Genomic DNA, 18,468 nt, shown 5'->3' with positions numbered 1-18,468 from the left:
AGCTATAACCATGAATCGATCACACCAAGTTATTAAAGTATATGTTAACTAATGGTTTTTTTCGTGTTCAAGTGCCATCATTATTCAACCCTTTACATGTACGGACTAACCCAATATACCTGATTGCATAATTGAACATAACCCAATTCGAATTAAACTAAACGAGAAACGAATAACCTCGATCAATTAACCTAAATCTTGAGATAGCCTCGTATGAGCATGGAATTTGTTCTCTCTAAATTCCATAGCACGAATGGTACACTACGACCACTACGTACCATTCACTTACTGTCGTTAGTACTCCTATCGAGCATTTCAGCATGGTGCTCTTCTCGACACGTACAATACAATCGTGCAATTTCCAATTGATTTGTTCTCTGTTTAGGAGAAACAACGTTTAATGTCGTTATTCCATTTTCCACCGTTGTTAGCCATCACAATTACGCGCGAATCCCAAACAGTAGTAAAGCATTTCACAATTCCAAAACCAAATTTCTACGATGAACCACCTGTCCTTCCATTTCTCTCGAAAATTCGTAGAACATTCTTTCTTTTTCTTTTCTTTTTTCTTTTTATTCCCTTCTTCCTCCTAAATAACCCTCTCTTCATCATTCTGTAAATCACCATACCAGAAAACCAAAGATACAGCAAAAACTTAGAGGAGAGAGAAAGCTTAAGAGATTGCAACAATGGCGGACCGTTTCTTCCTCAATGAAATGCCCTTGTACATCCCAGAAACTTCGGCTATGGCTTCTTCAATATCTGAAACGGGGGATTTTCTCACTAAGCTTCTTCATCATCCCTACAAATCACTCTGCGAAATTCTCAACAAAACAGCGCTTGATCTTACAAATACTGTACTTTTCTTTCTTTCTTTTTCTGGGTTTTTGTTTTTTTGAGCTGAAATTTGTGTTTTTGATATCTGGGTATTATTAATTTCTCTGAATTTCTGGTGCACACCAAGTGTTCGATGATTTGCCTGAACTAAAAATTGTGTTTTGAACTTTTGTTTAGGTGGTGAGAGAAACATGGGTGAAGCGTGGAAAACGCGCGCAAGATTATTCGCTTTACACTGGAGCTTTAGGGACTGCTTTGCTGCTATTCAAAGCATATCAAGTGACAAATAATAAGGGTGATCTTGCTCTGTCTTCTGACATTATTAAGGCTTGTGATTCTGCTTCTCGTGGTTCCAAGTAATTTTTCTTGTTCCTTACTTTGCTCTATTTTTGTTTGATTTGCTGTACAAACATATATTGTATATACAATTTCTCGTTAAAAATTTGAACTTTAACAAATTTCGATGATCAAATATGCAAAAGGAAGTAGTTTGAGTTTGTCATGTAGATGAAACAATGTTTTCCAGAAAATAATTAGAGTGTATGCGTCATTATCTTGGCTTATATTTTTGCCAAGAGGGGATGTAATGAGAAAATGGCCAAAGGGGCCATACAAGATCATAAACTCTTTCTAATAAGGTGGATTGCTGTGTCATTTTCAGTAGTGGATTGAGTCAATGTTAAGTTTTACTTAGTAATTAACCTGTTCGGCCTGGATTCATCGGTCTCCCAAGTCCTAAGTACTCGTGTCGGATACTCCACGTTTAGATATGGTTGTGGACATATTTTGATATCAGCGAAAAACATGTGAAATTTGAAATAGCTGCCAGTTCATATTGGTGATAGCAATAGCTTTTTATTTGTATGGTACTTGTATCATGGTGTTCTCTATTGCGGTTTTGTCATTCGTAGCTGTGGATAGAATATTTTGTGTAGTCTGTAGACAAAACAGGGAGAAATTTGGTTGGTTTTATGATGTTACAAGAATAAACATTGCTCAACCCTCATGAGAGCTGTTTGGGAATGTTGTATCACTTGGAAACCCCTACACTAAACTAATCTATTGAACTTACTAGTCCTTCTCTTAATTTAGTAGCCGTTTCCTAAACTTGTCTGACTTGAAATTTATAATTGTGAGATGTAGAAAAGGTCCTTAATGAAGGAAATTTAAATTAAAGGAAACATAACAAATGCATGATCTGGAATCTTTGCGAACTGCTTAGTTTTCTCAAATTCTGCTCTCCTTGGCATAGATTTTGTGACATGTCTTTTCAAGTAGCTACATTCACTATATGTATTGTGTATATATGAAGCTTCTTGGAATGGTGTAATAGAAAGTGCAAAGTAATGTAACTATGTATATGATTGTGAATTCATTAAGGTTGGAGCTTTATGCATAAGAGCAAGTAGTATATACATTAACTTTTGCTGTTTTTGTGACAATTTGGTCTCAGAAATGTAACATTCATATGTGGACGGTCTGGCATCTGTGCTTTAGGTGCTGTTGTTGCAAAACAAGCTGGTGATGAGCAGTTATTGGATCACTACCTAACAGAGTTCAAACAGGTACCTTTCAGGTGAAAAGTGTACGCATTTTAAAGTTAGGCATTTGGATTTCGATTTAGGGACTATGTTCTTGGTCTGAACAGATAAAGCTTCCTACTGACCTTCCATATGAGTTGCTCTATGGAAGAGCTGGTTTTCTGTGGTCATGCGCGTTCCTAAACAAGCATATTGGAGAAGGCACCATATCTGATTCCACCATGGTACATTCTATGTGACTATGTATTGACTTACTTTTTTTCTCCTTTTTTCACAGAGCTTTCTCATTCTTTGTAGATAGATAATCCTTATCATAGTTAGATTGTGATAAATAATATGGATGGAAAATTTCTAGAGGGAAATTGTCACAGACATCATGAAAGCAGGCAGAAAACTAGGAAAGGGGAGATGTCCATTAATTATGAGAGGCACGAGAAAAAATATTGGGGTGCTGCTCATGGTTTGGCTGGAATCATGCACGTCTTGATGGATATGCCGCTGACACCAGATGAGCAAGAAGATGTTAAATCTGTACTACGCTATATGACTAGGGGTCGTTTCCCCAGCGGAAACTATCCATCAAGTGAAGGAAGTGAATCAGATCGTCTGGTTCATTGGTGCCATGGTGCCCCTGGGTTAGCCCTTACCCTAGCAAAAGCATCTCAGGTAAATTCAATTTTCAGGTGCAGAGACAAACTTTTAATCGGCTATCATCTTGTCAATCCTTCCTTCTCTCGTAACAATACTTTGACAGTATTGGATGTTCATATAGAATTATGAAAAAGTTATACATTTGTTATGAGTTTTTCCTACAGCTACAGCTACTAGAAGGATACCTGGATGCGGGGACGCTGGATCACTCGTCTCTGTTTTTAGCATTTCGGTTTTTTCTTTGTTAGTTTCTGTCGTCTATACTAAGACTCGTCTTTTTTAACTCTCAGGTTTTTGGAGATAAGGATCTGCTGCAGGCTGCTGTAGATGCAGCAGAAGTAGTGTGGAATCGAGGTCTACTGAAAAGAGTTGGTCTTTGCCACGGTATCAGTGGGAACACCTATGTGTTCCTTGCACTCTACCGTCTAACTGGAAATGCTGAGTATTTGTACAGGGCTAAAGCATTTGCATGTTTTCTGCAAGATAAAGCTGAAAGGCTCATTGCCGAGGGGTTTATGCATGGAGGTGACCGCCCTTATTCATTGTTTGAAGGGCTTGGGGGAATGGCCTATCTGTTTTTGGATCTGAATGAACCAAGTGAAGCAAGGTTCCCTGCCTATGAGCTGTAGCTTCTTTTTCAAGAAAAGGGTATGTACATGTTCTGTGCTTTTGTAGAAAATATACTCGATGACAGAAAAGTTTGCAAGGAAGAGGGAAAACATAAGGTTCACTAGTGTAGATTTTGTATTAGGTAAACATATAGAAACTATCATGTGATGTAGTCTGGCTTAACCACTTAACTCGAATTAATCAATAATGGTGGATGTAAATTGGTCCTTTCCTTTCTTTAAGTATTCATAAATTAAAGTTAATCTGATGTTTGTATCTAATCTTGAGTTCCATTACATTTTATGTTTCCTTAAGTTTTTCCCTTCAAAGATGAATTTCGGACTTTTCAATGTTCATCTTATATGTACACGCATCGCCTCTACTAACGTTACAATCAATTCTGGACAGAGGAGCTGTTATATTTGATATGCAACTATTTAATCTGAGAATTCTAATAATTTGATTCACAATTTGCCGAAGGGGATTAGTAGATTTTTATTACGAATCACAATCAACTGGACTACTTACAAAGCAAAAGTTAATCCCAATGACACCACATCTATCTGAAACCCTGGAAATTTTCGATGCTACTGTCTCTCCCAATCGCACAAAGTTAGCAGAGGAGCTAGGCATTGTGACATCTGCTTAAGTTACTATGCCAAACCAACTAGCTTTTCACTGATCTCCCAGATTTTCTTGGCTTTCTGAGGATCACTGGCTTCTTGAGACATCTGGTTCTCAAATGAAGCCGAAGCCTTGTTCCAGCTCCAGTATACACCGGATTTGGTCAAACTCGGGTCACTCACAACCTGAATCACAAACCCAAACACAAGAAATTATTAGCTTTTTCATGAATTCCTATGATTACATTACGCTAGTTTATGATGGTATGATGACCTTACCTGAGCAAGTCTTTTCCCTGCTTCATCTTCAGAGACATATCCCTTGGTGACGTACTTTTGGAATGGAGGGAAAAGAGCCCTAAACAAGGGGATATGCTCCCTGAACAAGCCAGTAGTGGCAATGCAACCAGGGTATAGTGAAGCAAAGGTGATTCCGGTGTCCTCATGGTAGCGACGGTGAAATTCCTGCATGGTGAGCATGTTGCATACTTTACTGTCTTTGTATGCCTTGGCACCATCAAAATCTCCACCATCTATCATGGCAGAGCTGTTTAGGCCATTCAATCCACCGGCGAGCCCCCTCATGTCTCCTAGGTTAGCCTTCGGAGGCACATTCCCGGCCAATGTGTTTGTATTACCTAAATAAAATACAGATTACAGGAAAGAAAGCATCACAAGCTAACCATCACAATATTTCTTCAGTAGATGAGTCCAATGCATAGACTGTTAACACATGTACACTATACTCAATGTGCACCAAATATTGCATAATGCATATGCAAAAGAATGTAACATAATGAAAATCAACTTATGACATTAGGTCTGTCAGTAAATTCTCTAGTTACCTGTAATAGATCCGACGATAATGAGCCTCCTAGAAGGATAATCCGACTTGTTCAAGTCCTCCAGCAACAACCTCGAGAGCAAGAAATGGCCAAGATGGTTAGTCCCAACACTGAGCTCAAAGCCTTCAGCAGTATAGGAAGGTTCCCGAGCAGTAGGTTGGTAAATAGCGGCATTACAAACCAACACATCAAGGGGACTTCCTGATTGCCTAAAATTGTTCACAAATTGCCTAACACTGTCAAGAGAAGAAAGATCAAGATGCATTATACTATAGTTCTCCTTTGACATTCCAGCAGCTTTAGCCGCCCTTTCGGCCTTAAGGAAGTCCCTACACGCCATGATTACATGCCATTTTCCTGTCTCGGCTAATGCTTTCGCAGTTGCAAGTCCAAGACCAGAGGATGCACCGGTGACAATAACACTACCCTTTCTTAGAGTTTTCTTTTGCTCTGATGATGATCTAGTCACCCCTGGAGTCGCCACTGCTGAGGTTTGTGCTCTGATTGGTCCTGCTGCCCTTGTTGCATTGCATTCTTTCTGCCATTAAGAGAAAATTTCATTAAAATGTTCCAAATTCTGCAATTTTATGTTCAAATGATAAATCAGTTACAATACTGAAAATTACTGTCTATATATTTTACCTTGCACCTCAAAGCAGATGAACTGAAGTCAGCTTTGACATAGTCTGACAGAGATACCCCAAATAAGCTAGAGTCCTTGAAGGATGCAGTAGGTTTTCCCTACATATACACATTTAAATGATAATATAAGTATGGAGTAATCAAAGCACAAAAAGATTAATATTTGCATATTTCCAATTACTCAAAACAACCAATAGGCCATAGGTAAAAGACGTCTAAAGGTGTAGTGTATGTCTGTAACATGTTAAGATAGTAGGACTCGTTTAAAGTGACAAAAACGTGTCTAACGTGTACTTAAACACGAAGATTTTAATAAACCGACCCAATCGAAAATTTTATCATGTCTAGTGACATTGTAGCAATGCATAATGAAAATCTACCTCCTTAGGGATGGACAAGGCACAAGGAAGCAAAGAAGCCTGGAGAGCCATTGTTTGGTACTATAATATGAACCAAATTAAGAACTTGCTGTTTTTAATTTTGAGTGAAATGTAATCTTAGAAGTATTGATATTTAAGATACTTATTATGGAAGGACCACTATTTATAAGGAGTTGTTTGGACAAATAAGAAAAAAGTTATGGGGAGTTGAGGATATGTGTGGATAGGATAATTCTGGTGGAATATATCTGCCACTTCATTACTCATTGGCCAATCAAAATTTTAGTTTTAGATTTCTATTAGATCTTTCTAGAACTTTTTGTTGAAAAAAAAAAAAAAAAAAAAAAAAAACAGGAAAATCCACTTGATTTTGAGGCACAAAGTTTTAGATGAACCACTCCTAGCTAGTATGGGCTGGTCATATAATTTACAAGATTATAATGAATGAGATAACATATGATGGGAATATAGTGACAAAGTATATAGAGCAAAGTATGAAATATGTGAAGATGTGATTGGGCAAATTTATTGCTAATTTTAATTTGGGAGTTGCAATATAAGAGTCTGTTTAGTTCACCTTATTTTTGCTTATCTACCATAATTTGATTTTATTTTATCAGGTTATCTAATTTTAAACAAAAATTGACTTTTATATTTGTTATGTCATTAAGAAAAAACGGATATATCAAATATAGACTTAATGCTTTCATATTGATGTGTTCTTCAAATATGTAATTTTTATAATTCTTTTCAATCGAAATTAAAGATGTTAACAATAAAAATTCTCAAATAAAATGATAAGATCTTATTTTCTTCATTTTATATTAATTAGTAATAAGGTATTAATTAAATAAGGTCAACCAAACATAGCAAGGGGATGTGATAATGAATTAGATATGTAGAAGTATTTATATTTGTATACAACTCTTGAAATACAAGTACTTCATGAAAAAATGTGTAATTTTTGATTTTTGGTTTACTATAAACCCTTAAAAACTAATTTAGAAATTGCATTTTTAATTAACATACCTTTTTTTTTTTTTTTTTTTAAATAAGTGCAATAATTAGACTTCTATCGTTGCTAATGGCCTAATGCACATATTTGACTACTAATATCTCTAAATGTCATTTAGTAAAAATTATAAAATTCTAGTGTTTTGAACAATCTCAAGTCGAATCTAACAAGATCACTAACTTTTTCCTCAATTAAAAATCACAAAAGATGGTCAAACATATTTATGTGAATATAGAATTTTTTCGTAATGTTGAATTAATTAAGAACAAAGGAAGTAATTTTTTTAAAGAGAAAGATGGAAACATTAGTATTACTCATATTACACGGGCATAAAATATTTTAGTAGTATGAGAAGTCAATATGGTGTGCAAAGTAAAGCGAGATTCTAAAGTAACTCGCGACCAAGCCAAAGGGACCCACGTCGAGCCATCCTGACGGACGAGCAGCATCAATTGAATCGGCAGACACAAAGACGAAGACAGAGACGAGCTGTTTAAACTCAAGTTCTCGTCAGTCCATTTTTAAAACTTAATAGCTCCGAAGTCCGAACTCAATAACAACTGTTTTTTCTTCAAGTTGTATGTTCAAAGGATTCATCAAGTATAAGGCAAAAATTTTCAGATTTACACTTTATTTGGATAGAAGGAAATTGAAGAAAAAGAAGGGAAGAGAAAGGGAGGGGCACAAACTCTCTTGTTTGGGTAAAAGATTGGGAGAAGGAAGGAAAAGGAGAAGGAGGGATCTATTTCCCTCTCTCTTTAATAAGCATAATCCCTCCAAATTTGGAGAGATTTGGAGGGAAAATGGAGTTCACCTCCCCCTCCCTTTCTTTTCCCTTCCCTTCCTCCTATTTCCCTCCCATTCCTTTCCTTCCTCACTTGCTATCCAAACAAAGCATATCTTATTGGTATGTAAAAGCAAATAAAGCTCAATATATTGTATAATAGCATGTTTGGATAACAATTTAGAAGGGGTAGGAAATCGGAGGAAAGGAAAGGGAAATAAAGGGAGGGGGAATGTAGAGCTTCATTTTCTTTCCAAATCTCTTCAATTTTGGAGGGATAGTGTTTACGATGTGTTTGGATTGAAGGAAATGGAGGAAAAGGAAGGGAAGGAAAGGGAAATGGAGGAAAAGGAAAGGAAGGGAAGGGAACGGAAATGGAGATATAGGGTATCTTTCATTTGGTAACAAATGAGGAAGGAAGGAATTAGAGGGAAGAAAAATGGAGGGATTAAATTGTAGAAAATTGATCCCTTCAACAATGGAGAGATTTGGAAGGAAAATTCACTATTCTTTTCCCTCCCCTCCTCTTCTCCTCCCTCTTCTTCTTTATCCTTCCCTTTCCCTCCCCTTCCCTCCTTTAATCCATTATCCAAACAAGGTGATTTGTCTCCCTCCCTTTCTCTTCCCTTCCTTTATCTTCGTTTCCCTCCATCCAAACAATGTGTTAAGTGTATATGGTTTATACTTTACTTTGTAATTCCGAGGATTTATAGTGTGTTTGGATAGATTAGTGGGGAGGGAGGAGAAGGGGTGGGAAGGGAAGGGGAGGGGAAGGAAGAATGAAGAGTTTTCCTTCCAAATCTTTCCATTGTTGAAGAGATCAATTTCTTGTAATTTGATCCCTCCATTTCTTTTCCCTCCAATTCTCTCCCTTTCATATTTGCTCTCCAAATGAAAGATTATCTATCCCTTAATTTCTCTTCCCTTCCATTCCCTTTAATCCATTTCCTTTAATCCAAACAAAGTGCATATGTCGGCCAAAAACCATAAACTCTTGAGATCCAATGAAAATTATGTAGTGAAAATTGTTGATCCTCAAACTAAAGGCTCGTCACTTAACCCCAAAAAGCCCCTTTTAGTTTGCAATTAAAATTTAAAATAAAAAATAAAAAATAAAAAAAATAAAAAAAATAAAAAAAAAATGTAGTAAAGCATCTTTAAATTGCAAGCTATCTCCAACTGTCAACCGAAAGATATTATTGAGTTGTTCATCTTTGGAATAAGGAGTTACATAAACCCCAAATCATTCCAACAATGATTAATTGTCAAAGTCACTTGTACCTTAATAGGACTTGGACAAATCAACAATTAAAAAAATCAAGAAAAAACTAGATTGAAGATGTAAATATTTTAGACTGAAACTAAATTCAAGAATCCATTTATCCAAAAATAAATAAATAATAATAAAAATAAAAAAAAAATAAAAAAAATAAAAAAAAAAAAAATTTCTCTGTAATTTGTTAAGCGAACAAGTTCTTTTGTAATTTATCTCGAAAATGTTAGGATAAATTCACAACCTGCTTGTGAAAGTGCAGTTAACGGCCCATTTGATAGCCAATTATTAAGGAAAAAAAAAAGGTTAGTAATAAAACTTAGCTTCTCAATCATTAGATAAGTAAAAAGCATAAACATGAAATAGTAAATTGTCGTAGAGTCATTCAAAGTCGGAATTGATGGCCAAAAACAAGGGGGGCAAAATAATAATCTCCAACTAGAAAAAAATGATTACTGACAAAATGCACAGATAATGATGATTACAGGATGTCATTTCACATGATAATGAGATCTGACATTTGCCTAACATTTTATATAAACAACACTAAACTGGTGCACATGGATACTGTTACTGTGTAAAACAAATGTAAAAATGAATTTTGTGAAAAGAATTCATTAAACTCAATAAGCTTTGTGGCATAACTCTACAATTTTGGATTACATTTAATCCATCATTTTTCTAAATGCAGGGTGTAAAACTTTTAACCCTCTTCTTTTTTTTTTTTTAATTATAAAACTCTTTTTTCTCTCCCATTCCTCCAATAAATCTGTACTTCTTCCTCAATGCTCGAATACGTCGCAAGCAAGAAATGAAACTCATAAATAATACAAATCTCTCCCTGTACATGATATGGAAACAAAGGCGAACAAAAATCATACCTATATCCGTATTGGCAATCCATAATTTAGAAAAGTTCTAATTTCCCCTTTGAGGCCAGCAGTTACAATCACCAATCCCCAAGCAGCCCTATTTTGAAGCATGCCATTGGAGAAGTCCACACTAACACGAGGACTTCGGTTCTTGGTGGCTAGAAGAAGCTTCTCTTCTGGCCACGTCGATGAAATTCTGTCAAAGAAATAGCTGTTGGGTGCATTGGAAATTGTACCACGGAAAGGACTATTGCTGCAACCTGATGCAGGTGAGCTATCATTTCCATTAAACTCCTCCACCGGTGTCGGAGGGTGGTTGGTTGTTGAGACCTCCTCCGAATGACGGCGGATCCCATTTTGCTCTTCAGAGCATAAATCTTGGGGTCCCCACGGTTCACCCATACCAGGCCATGGGATAGCCACAGATACATCTTGACAGTGGAAATGCTCGTAAGAGCGTGTGACTGTCACTCCTTTGCTCCGACTAGGCCTGGACTCACCTTCATGTTTCCACACATACACGTGAGAATCCTCACTGGCACACACCACATACTTGCCATTCGCAGTGAGGGAAGCTGAGATTTGACTATTTGTGTTGCGAAACCCTATTTTAAAATGGAATTGGATTTAACAGATGTTTAGGACACCAGATAAACAGACATCAATGCACAGCAGAATGTAGAACATCATAACTAATTTTTAACCAACTCAAGAACATCATAATCTGATTCACATAATGAAGACACCTTTCTTCACATCTTCTAGGCCTGGCTACATTTCTTCAAACGCAGTCAAAGGCTCAAGCGACCTTTCTTACACGAGGAGTAACTTGACTTTGCACAAACATAGTTTTACTTATTTTACCTGAATTTTTATACTAAGATATGCACAAAACAGTGATGATAATCACTGATGGAATCTTGAAATCTTGTAAGTTCTAGTGTATTATTTATTGTCAACCAGCCCAATGACTACAAGCAACCAGGCAGCATTAAATGGAAAATCTTAGCAGAGCTAGGCACAAAAGACGCTCCTCAAATTCTCAATACAACTAGGGTATAAATTCAGATTAATCCCAGAAGATCACAGGCTAGCAGTACAATCCAATTCGAAAACCAAGTACCTTAAATGTAAGAAAAACATAACCAGAATGTACTATTTAAATAATAAACCTTTCTAAGATAATGGTATCTAATGCAGCTCTCAGATTTAGCAAGCGACGCGACACTTTGACGAGTTATACCAAGGGACCACATGTATGGGACCATCAATTTAAATGGAGTTCTGAAAGATTACTAAATCACATGACAATCATAACCACAAAGGCAAAAATCTGCATGGACATGCAAAAGATTAAGACACAAGGCAGATTTCCACACCATATCATGACTTTAAGAAACAAAATGCAGGGTACTTCACACATGTTATCTTGCTCGAAAATATCAGACCCAGAAGTAGAATCTAGAGTACGCAATATATTTTGATAATCATTTCATTACAGGGACAAAGATACCCCATAAATTGTCAGGTACTAAGCTATAGGAAGTTCTCGATCTATCTCATTTTCCTATTTATAAAAGGTAAATGGAACCAAAAGAACAGCTAGTCAGCTACTATTTTAGAGGGTGCATGAAACCCTACATCTATACAATGTAACAAATCAACAATAGACAATATAAACTCTAAGGAACAATGAGAAGCAGGAGACACTAGGTCAGAAAGCAATCTACATACTTAGCAATTATCATAGACCAAGTATTTAGTTAGTAAACAGTTTCTGCAGATTGTAAATCCTTCCAACTTCCAGTGCCACACTGCACTTTCACACACTATTTTCTATATCGACATGAGCATATTTTCGCTTTTAATACCCAAATTTTATATTGCTTCCCAAAAGAATTTACACCAATGGCTTTTGTAATTCACAGTTGAATGCCAAATTTTCACTCCTAAATATTAGAATGACTAATGAGAGGCATGGAGAATTGGCGATATTAGAGAATATATGAGAAGTAATTCAAGAGATCCAAGATGCCTTTTGTAATTTGAAGGGGTGATATTAAAGTTGAAGAGAACATACCCTTAAATTTGACAGCCTGGCTTAAAACATCACATTAAAAAACCATAGGTATATATAATGTCAAGATCACATTAAGTGTTGTAACTTTCAGCCAACAAAATTTCCAAAAACATAATGATGCCAGCAATATCAGCTCAGTGCCACAGGATTAGACACAAGTAATTATCATCTTTAGGATCCCAGACAGATTGGCAAGTAACAAACACCCCCTTTAAGCACCACTAGAATATGTTCCTACACTATGTATGGATGTATCCTCCATGAAAAGGTACGCGTCCCCAAAAACATTGTTAGCTCACACCTTATATGTTACCACAAAAGCCCTCTTTCTGACTTCATATGATGAGTACAGTATTAAATTCAACACAGTACCATGAGGTCCACAATCCGACTCAACCTCTGCGAATAATTTTGCTCTATACATAACATACATAACGCAATTGGTCTACCATTGCACCACAAAGAACCTCTTTCTCATTTTGTAACATACAGAACCATATCAGTACCAATAGGGTCCACAATCTGACTCTACCACAGATAGCTCTGCCGATGTTTTTGCTCAATACATAACACAATTAGTCAGCTATTTGCACCATAAACCCATAGCATTCTTGGTTGAAATGATACTATATTCATCAGTTAACATCTTGCTCATCAAAACTTAATCCATAAAGAACATATTCCCGCCCAACAGTGAAGCCCATTATCACATAGACCATGGTAATTCACTGCCTACATCAATCTAACACAGTAAAAGGACAAAACGGCAGACCCTATGACTTGGAATTGATTCAAGAATTGACAACATGATGACAACCAATTTTGATTCAAAAGGCATATTTAAATCCCTACATTGCTTCCAGCACAACAGAATCACGGTAAGCATTCTGGTCAGCTACACGTAAGCACTACTACACCTCCTCCCTCAAAAAAAAAAAAAAAAAAAAAAAAACCAAAAAATATTTAAAGTAACAAAACAAAAATGAAGCCCCCCCAATCTTCAGAGTAAGAGTAGCCACAAGGGAGGTAAGAGTAGCTACAAACTCCTCTACCCCCTGATCTTCAGAACATTCACACAACATCGATTGCAAAGAGAGATTTAAAAAAAAAAAGGTACGACAAATAGCAGCTACATCATGTACCTTTAAATTTGTGAGCCAGATCCAAACCATCAACAACCCGAATCCGTGAATCTGCAGACGTTATCAAAACTTCCGAAGAACTCCCAGGTGCAAACTGCTCAGTGAAGGAAAGCATATTTCAGCAGATGGGACAAGTAGGAATGCAGTAGAGCTACACTTGAAAACATGCTGAAACTAAAAGCAGCAGACTAATTTTCCAACCACAGAAGGAATCAACTTTTTAACAAACTACTCACCTGGAAACCAGTAATTTTCTTGAGGTGGGATTTTTTCTTCTTATTTTGTAGGTTGATTTGGCACTTCTGTTGCAGCTTATTTTCTGGAACCACAGTAGAAACAAACCAGTGTATGAAAATTAACAAGTGCACATTATACAACCAAGTCATATAAAGCACATTTAAGACTGCATCAGACTATACCAGATGTGTTGTATAGGCGGCAGCTCCCCTTGTATGAACCAACCAATGCACCCTTCAAATATAAACCAGTTCAGGATACCACAAATAGCAAATTGATCAATAAGGTTTCAGAAACACTTTTAACACACATTCCAATATACCTGACCATCTGGAGTATAACAGGCAGCAGTGACCATCTCATGCAGATCATTCCAGTCAACAACTTGACGGTCAGGAATGCTCCATATGCGAACTTTGGCATCTAGGGATCCACTGATGAAGTATCTATCATCAACAGGATTGAACTGGATGCAAGTTACTGTGCAAAGAGAGAGTACAGTCTTAAGAAAATTAAAAATGCAAGCAGGTATAAACTAGCAAACTACAATGTAGAAAACCATCAGCAATGAAAACTGTGTAACTTCCTCTGATGTAGAACAGCAAAGATGGATTTTAAAATAAAAAACAGGGGCAGGGGGGGGGGGTGGGCTGGTTAGGATCTAGAAAACGAAAAGCATACTTACCATAGTCACTGTGGGAAAATATTTTCAAACAAGTCTTGCTGGACAAGTTCCACAGACGCACTGTCTTGTCCATTGAGGATGAAAGTAAAAGCTGAAAGGAAAATAGGAATACAAAATTAATGGAAAGCAACCTCAAAGTACTTAACTAACTAATCAGTATCACTAATTGATAACTGGTTCATAGAAGCTGACATCTTGTCACAAACTTGGTGCTAATTCATCAAAAGTATTCAGTTACTGTAAAAATTAATGAATAAAGTATTACCAATTTGTTAACGGTGATTGTCCAAAGATAATCCCAATTTGAAGAGTTCCTAAATAATCCAAAGTATGGGGTCACTCATGAAAGTCAACTCCAATTAACAGGGTTATATTTTCCCAATTTATTTATTAATCATACATTTAAAGCATCAAAATATTGATGATTGCTATATTTTGCTAAATATTCAATTGAGCAGCTGAAAAAAAAAAAGTATTAGCGTCTATTGTAAGGAAGAATATTTAAAGATTTAATTGACTGCAAAAATGGGATACAAAGTGAGGGGAGGGAAGATAAAACAGAAGATAAGAGGGGTGATAAGGATTTCAGGCTCATAAATTAGCAGAGGGAGAGAGTAACCATTGAAGGGGGGCTTTGGGTTGAAAAGTAGCAAAGGTGGGCAATAGAAAGAAATTTATAGAGGGTTCTTTTAGGTCTACATTTCTATTGGGTGGGGGATAAATAAGCTGTTCTTGGAATGATCTGTAATAACATGCAAAGCAACCAATGGTGGACAGGTGAATTGAACAAAGAGGAAGGATATAACTTGTTAAGATAGAGGAGAAAGAGAGGGCACATCTTTCGGCCAAGGATTATGGGAAGAGGATACTTAGTGAGGATGGACTAAAGTATTATACACCTATACAACAGAAAAGGGAGGACGCTATGCCATGTCATTTAGGGGCATTTTCAGAGCTGGATTATTCTGTGAGTATTCAAGTTAAAATTGGTAACCAATAAGGCAAACAATGCTAAGTAAACTCCGCTTCCAACCACTATAAACGCCAAAATGTAATCATAGTTAAAGGACCAATAAGAATGTGGTACTTAAAAAGTTATGTTCAACAATTGTAGATGTATACCACTGTTATGTGCTTGATTGTTTAAAACTACAATCTACAAACATAGATGATAGTCATGATACCTTAAGCAGAAACATTGTAGACCAAATTTTAACAACAGTCAAACAACATCAATTCAAGTCCCGTGTTCAAACAGGCTTTTACAATAGAAACCACTGAGGCATTTACAAGAATGTGGTACTTAAAAAGTTATGTTCAACAATAGATACCACTGAGGCATTTACAAGAATAAACCTCAGCATCACCATAATTTACAAATAAAACAAATATTCAAGCCTAAGCACGATAGAAAGAGACAAAATGATACTATGGAGAGGCAAAAATGAAATCACACATCACTAACCTGAGATTTGGACCAGGAGAGATCAAGCACGTCGTCTGAATGTCCCTGAAATGAACAAATTGGTTTTTCTGATAGCCCAAAAACAGTCTCTGGAACCTTGATATGGTCCAAGCTCACAGATTTTCGGCTGATTGATGGCCTACCCCTCCTCTTTTTCTCCAATGGATTATCCAAGCTCGGAGGAATTAAATTTGGTTCAGGTGACCCATTTGCCAAGACAAGAAGACTCAAACTCGCATCATCGGGTCTATCCATCAAAAGTTCACCCTTCCTCTCTGATTCAACCACTTGCCAAACATGTATTACACAATCCTCACCAGCACTTGCCAGGAACCTCCCATCTAAGCTAAACTTTATTGTCCAGATAGACCCATTATGGGCCTGAATTTCCTGGCTTTTATACAATGCTGTAAGGTCCTTGACCGATTTCCCATACTGCCGAACCCGAACCCTCTCTGGTCCATGGAATGAAGTATCCTGACTATCATCAGTAGCAGAGCTAGACCTGCGCCCGCCTTTCTCTGAAGAGGTATCCCTCTCATCACTGCTACGCCTTTCCTTGTACCCTGTAACACTACTAGCCACATTCTTGATACTTCTAAACCAGCTAACCTTCTTCTTCGACTTAGATCCATTATCACAATTACCATTAGACTCACCACAATCCTTGTTATTGTTAAGCTGATCCTCCACATTTTGCCGTCTCATTAACTCCTGAACAATGGGGGAATGCCCAACACTCATCTCGAATTCCTCCATAGTCAAATGCCTCCCAGTCCCAACCTCCTTAAGCTTATTCCACATCCCATCTTCCCTAACCTCCTTCACCACAAACTCTTCCCCATTATCAAGATTCTTAATTGTACACACCTTTTCTCTCTCACTCTCCTCAACCCCACTTTTGCAAACCTTCCCATCACCACACTCTACCTCTATCTCACTGATCCCTTGTTGCCGGCTACCACTCCTCCACACCGGCAGCTTATTAGAACCATCCAAACCCGATACTGAAACCGACCCAATACACCCATTACTCACCAAATTATCAATAAACCCATTACAATTACCATCATTATAAATATTATTAATTTTAATATCATTATGGTTACCAACATCAACATTGAACTTAGTATTATTATCCCTTTTACTATTTCTATATACAGTATCAGAAACAGAACGAATTGAAAGAATTGAAGAAGAAGAACAAGTAGTATTACTAGCAGAAGAAAAGGAAGCAGAATTACACTGATCCGATTTCGACCGGTTTATAGCCAATGAGACATCATCCTCAGCTGATTTAAAAGGCTGGTCAGCAGAACACCCAATCATAAGATGATCAAACGACGCAGATCGGACCGTGGCGTTGTTACGCCGTGCCAAAGTCGGGTCAGCCGACAATCCCAGCGCCCGAAGAAGCCGATCACGGCGCTGCTCAAGGGAGGAGAGAGAAAACGACTCAGAAGAAACCCAAACATCATAGTTTTGCGCCGACATTGGGAATTTCGGAACCCCAGAAGAGTTACTACTCTTGCCGCCATAACTATGGTGATGAAGGTGATGACTACTACGGTGTCGGCGAGGGGACAAAACGGTGTCGTTATCATCCTCAGAATTCGATGTAGACGAATTTGAAGAAGATAGGATCCGATCAAGAGATTCGTAAAACCTTTCTTCTTCTTCCTCCTTAACTAATTTGGGTAATTTCTCTTCTTCTTCTTCCTCCTCTTCTTCTTCGTTTTTGCTCATGGTAAGAGCATTTCCGGAGAAAGGGAGGAATACCCACGAAGAGAGAGAAAGAGAACGAAAATGGGTTTCAGTTCTCTTTCTCTCTCTTACCTTCTACCAATCTCTCTCCTGGTGTTCTTCTTCGCACGGCCTGGTCGTGCGGTTTAATGGGGGTGTATTATTGCTAGGTTTGGATGAGATCAAAGAGGAAAGAGAAAATGGGGATCGAATGAAGAGGGAATTCCCAGAAAAAGGAAGGATTATATTGCAGATCCGAGGAGAGAGAAAATGAAAGTAGGTCGTGCAATTGAGCAAATTACAGGTTGGTTTTTGGGGAGAAAGAGAGGAGTGAAGAGAGAGGAAAATGTGGAGGTTTTGAGGGGGTGCGGTGTGACCGTGTGAGGTGGTTGTTCTTGTTCTACTCGTATTTCTCCGGCTACATTTTTTTGTTTTTATTTATATGTTTTAAGTTTTTTATTTTATTTTAATTTATTTTTAATTTTGGGTGTGGGGGGTTGGGTTATTATGGAAGAGTACTAGAGTAGTAAATGAGGGGGACTTGATATGATATGATAATTTCTAGTACTAGTCTATAACACTATAACTATACTTCTATTTTGTTTGTTTTGGTATCAATAATTTTCATGTACTTGTTGGTAAAGTAGTGGTAGTGATCCTTTGTGTAAGATTTAGGATGTTTTTTCTCTTTGATTTCTTGTCTATAAGAGTGAAACTTAGACATGAGTGAAATCGAGAAGTGAAAACTCCTTAGGCATATTAACATTTTCCGTAGTTAGATCCCCTTCAGGTCACCTTCATAGTGATTTGCGTGTGTCTAAGTTCCAATTATCACATTTGACAAACAAGGATAAGAAGTAATTCTCCCTCTATTATTTAAAATAGTAAAATGCAAACCGCAAAGTTGCACATAAGAAGGATAAGAAGTGTCGTTGCACTCTCTCTAATTTAGTGCTTTAGTTGTGTTCTTGTTAATTTGCTATTGTCCAAAAAAAAAAAAAAGAAAAAAAAAAAAAAAAAAAAAACGGTTGCACATAATACTCT

General features: G+C 37.0%; 2 protein-coding genes and 1 pseudogene across 3 annotated transcripts; 1 reads left to right on the top strand and 2 right to left on the bottom strand.

The window, feature by feature from the left end:
• The first annotated feature begins 138 nt into the window (after positions 1–138).
• Positions 139–3,919, top strand: LOC110693241 (annotated as a pseudogene).
• A 189-nt stretch (positions 3,920–4,108) lies between these two features.
• On the bottom strand, positions 4,109–6,282 carry LOC110693242 (protochlorophyllide reductase-like). Its single transcript, XM_021870397.1, has 5 exons — positions 6,129–6,282; positions 5,749–5,847; positions 5,107–5,644; positions 4,541–4,899; positions 4,109–4,447 (listed from the first exon to the last, which is right to left on the bottom strand). Exons 1-5 carry the CDS (start codon positions 6,177–6,179, stop codon positions 4,292–4,294), a joined length of 1,203 nt encoding a protein of 400 aa, XP_021726089.1. The 5' UTR covers positions 6,180–6,282; the 3' UTR covers positions 4,109–4,291.
• A 3,633-nt stretch (positions 6,283–9,915) lies between these two features.
• On the bottom strand, positions 9,916–18,198 carry LOC110693240 (WD repeat-containing protein 44-like). 2 transcript variants are annotated; one of them, XM_021870396.1, is made up of 8 exons: positions 16,926–18,196; positions 15,682–16,688; positions 14,217–14,307; positions 13,854–14,011; positions 13,714–13,765; positions 13,531–13,613; positions 13,295–13,388; positions 9,916–10,677 (listed from the first exon to the last, which is right to left on the bottom strand). In XM_021870396.1, the coding sequence occupies exons 1-8, from the start codon at positions 17,425–17,427 to the stop codon at positions 10,082–10,084; spliced, it is 2,583 nt and encodes an 860-aa protein (XP_021726088.1). In that variant the 5' UTR covers positions 17,428–18,196; the 3' UTR covers positions 9,916–10,081. The 2 variants fall into 2 exon arrangements, with proteins under 2 accessions (XP_021726088.1, XP_021726087.1); XM_021870395.1 differs by having other exon boundaries at positions 15,682–18,198.
• Positions 18,199–18,468: the final 270 nt, after the last annotated feature.

The sequence above is a fragment of the Chenopodium quinoa genome, unplaced genomic scaffold (genome assembly GCF_001683475.1).
Source record: "Chenopodium quinoa cultivar QQ74 unplaced genomic scaffold, ASM168347v1, whole genome shotgun sequence".
NCBI lineage: Eukaryota > Viridiplantae > Streptophyta > Magnoliopsida > Caryophyllales > Amaranthaceae > Chenopodium > Chenopodium quinoa.
This window is presented reverse-complemented; position numbering and strand designations above follow the sequence as displayed.

Bases quoted from the DNA above. Each gene is read 5' to 3' on its own strand.
- LOC110693242 (XM_021870397.1), bottom strand. From the start codon at position 6,179: ATGGCTCTCCAGGCTTCTTTGCTTCCTTGTGCCTTGTCCATCCCTAAG. The intron at 5,848-6,128 runs GTAGATTTTCAT...GTGTATATGTAG, and splicing joins CCTTGTCCATCCCTAAGGAG to GGAAAACCTACTGCATCCTT. The intron at 4,900-5,106 runs GTAACTAGAGAA...TATTTTATTTAG, and splicing joins TATCGTCGGATCTATTACAG to GTAATACAAACACATTGGCC.
- LOC110693240 (XM_021870395.1), bottom strand. From the start codon at position 17,427: ATGAGCAAAAACGAAGAAGAAGAGGAGGAAGAAGAAGAAGAGAAATTA. The intron at 14,012-14,216 runs GTAAGTATGCTT...CTCTTTGCACAG, and splicing joins ATTTTCCCACAGTGACTATG to TAACTTGCATCCAGTTCAAT. The intron at 13,389-13,530 runs GTGAGTAGTTTG...TTCACTGAGCAG, and splicing joins AGAAAATTACTGGTTTCCAG to TTTGCACCTGGGAGTTCTTC.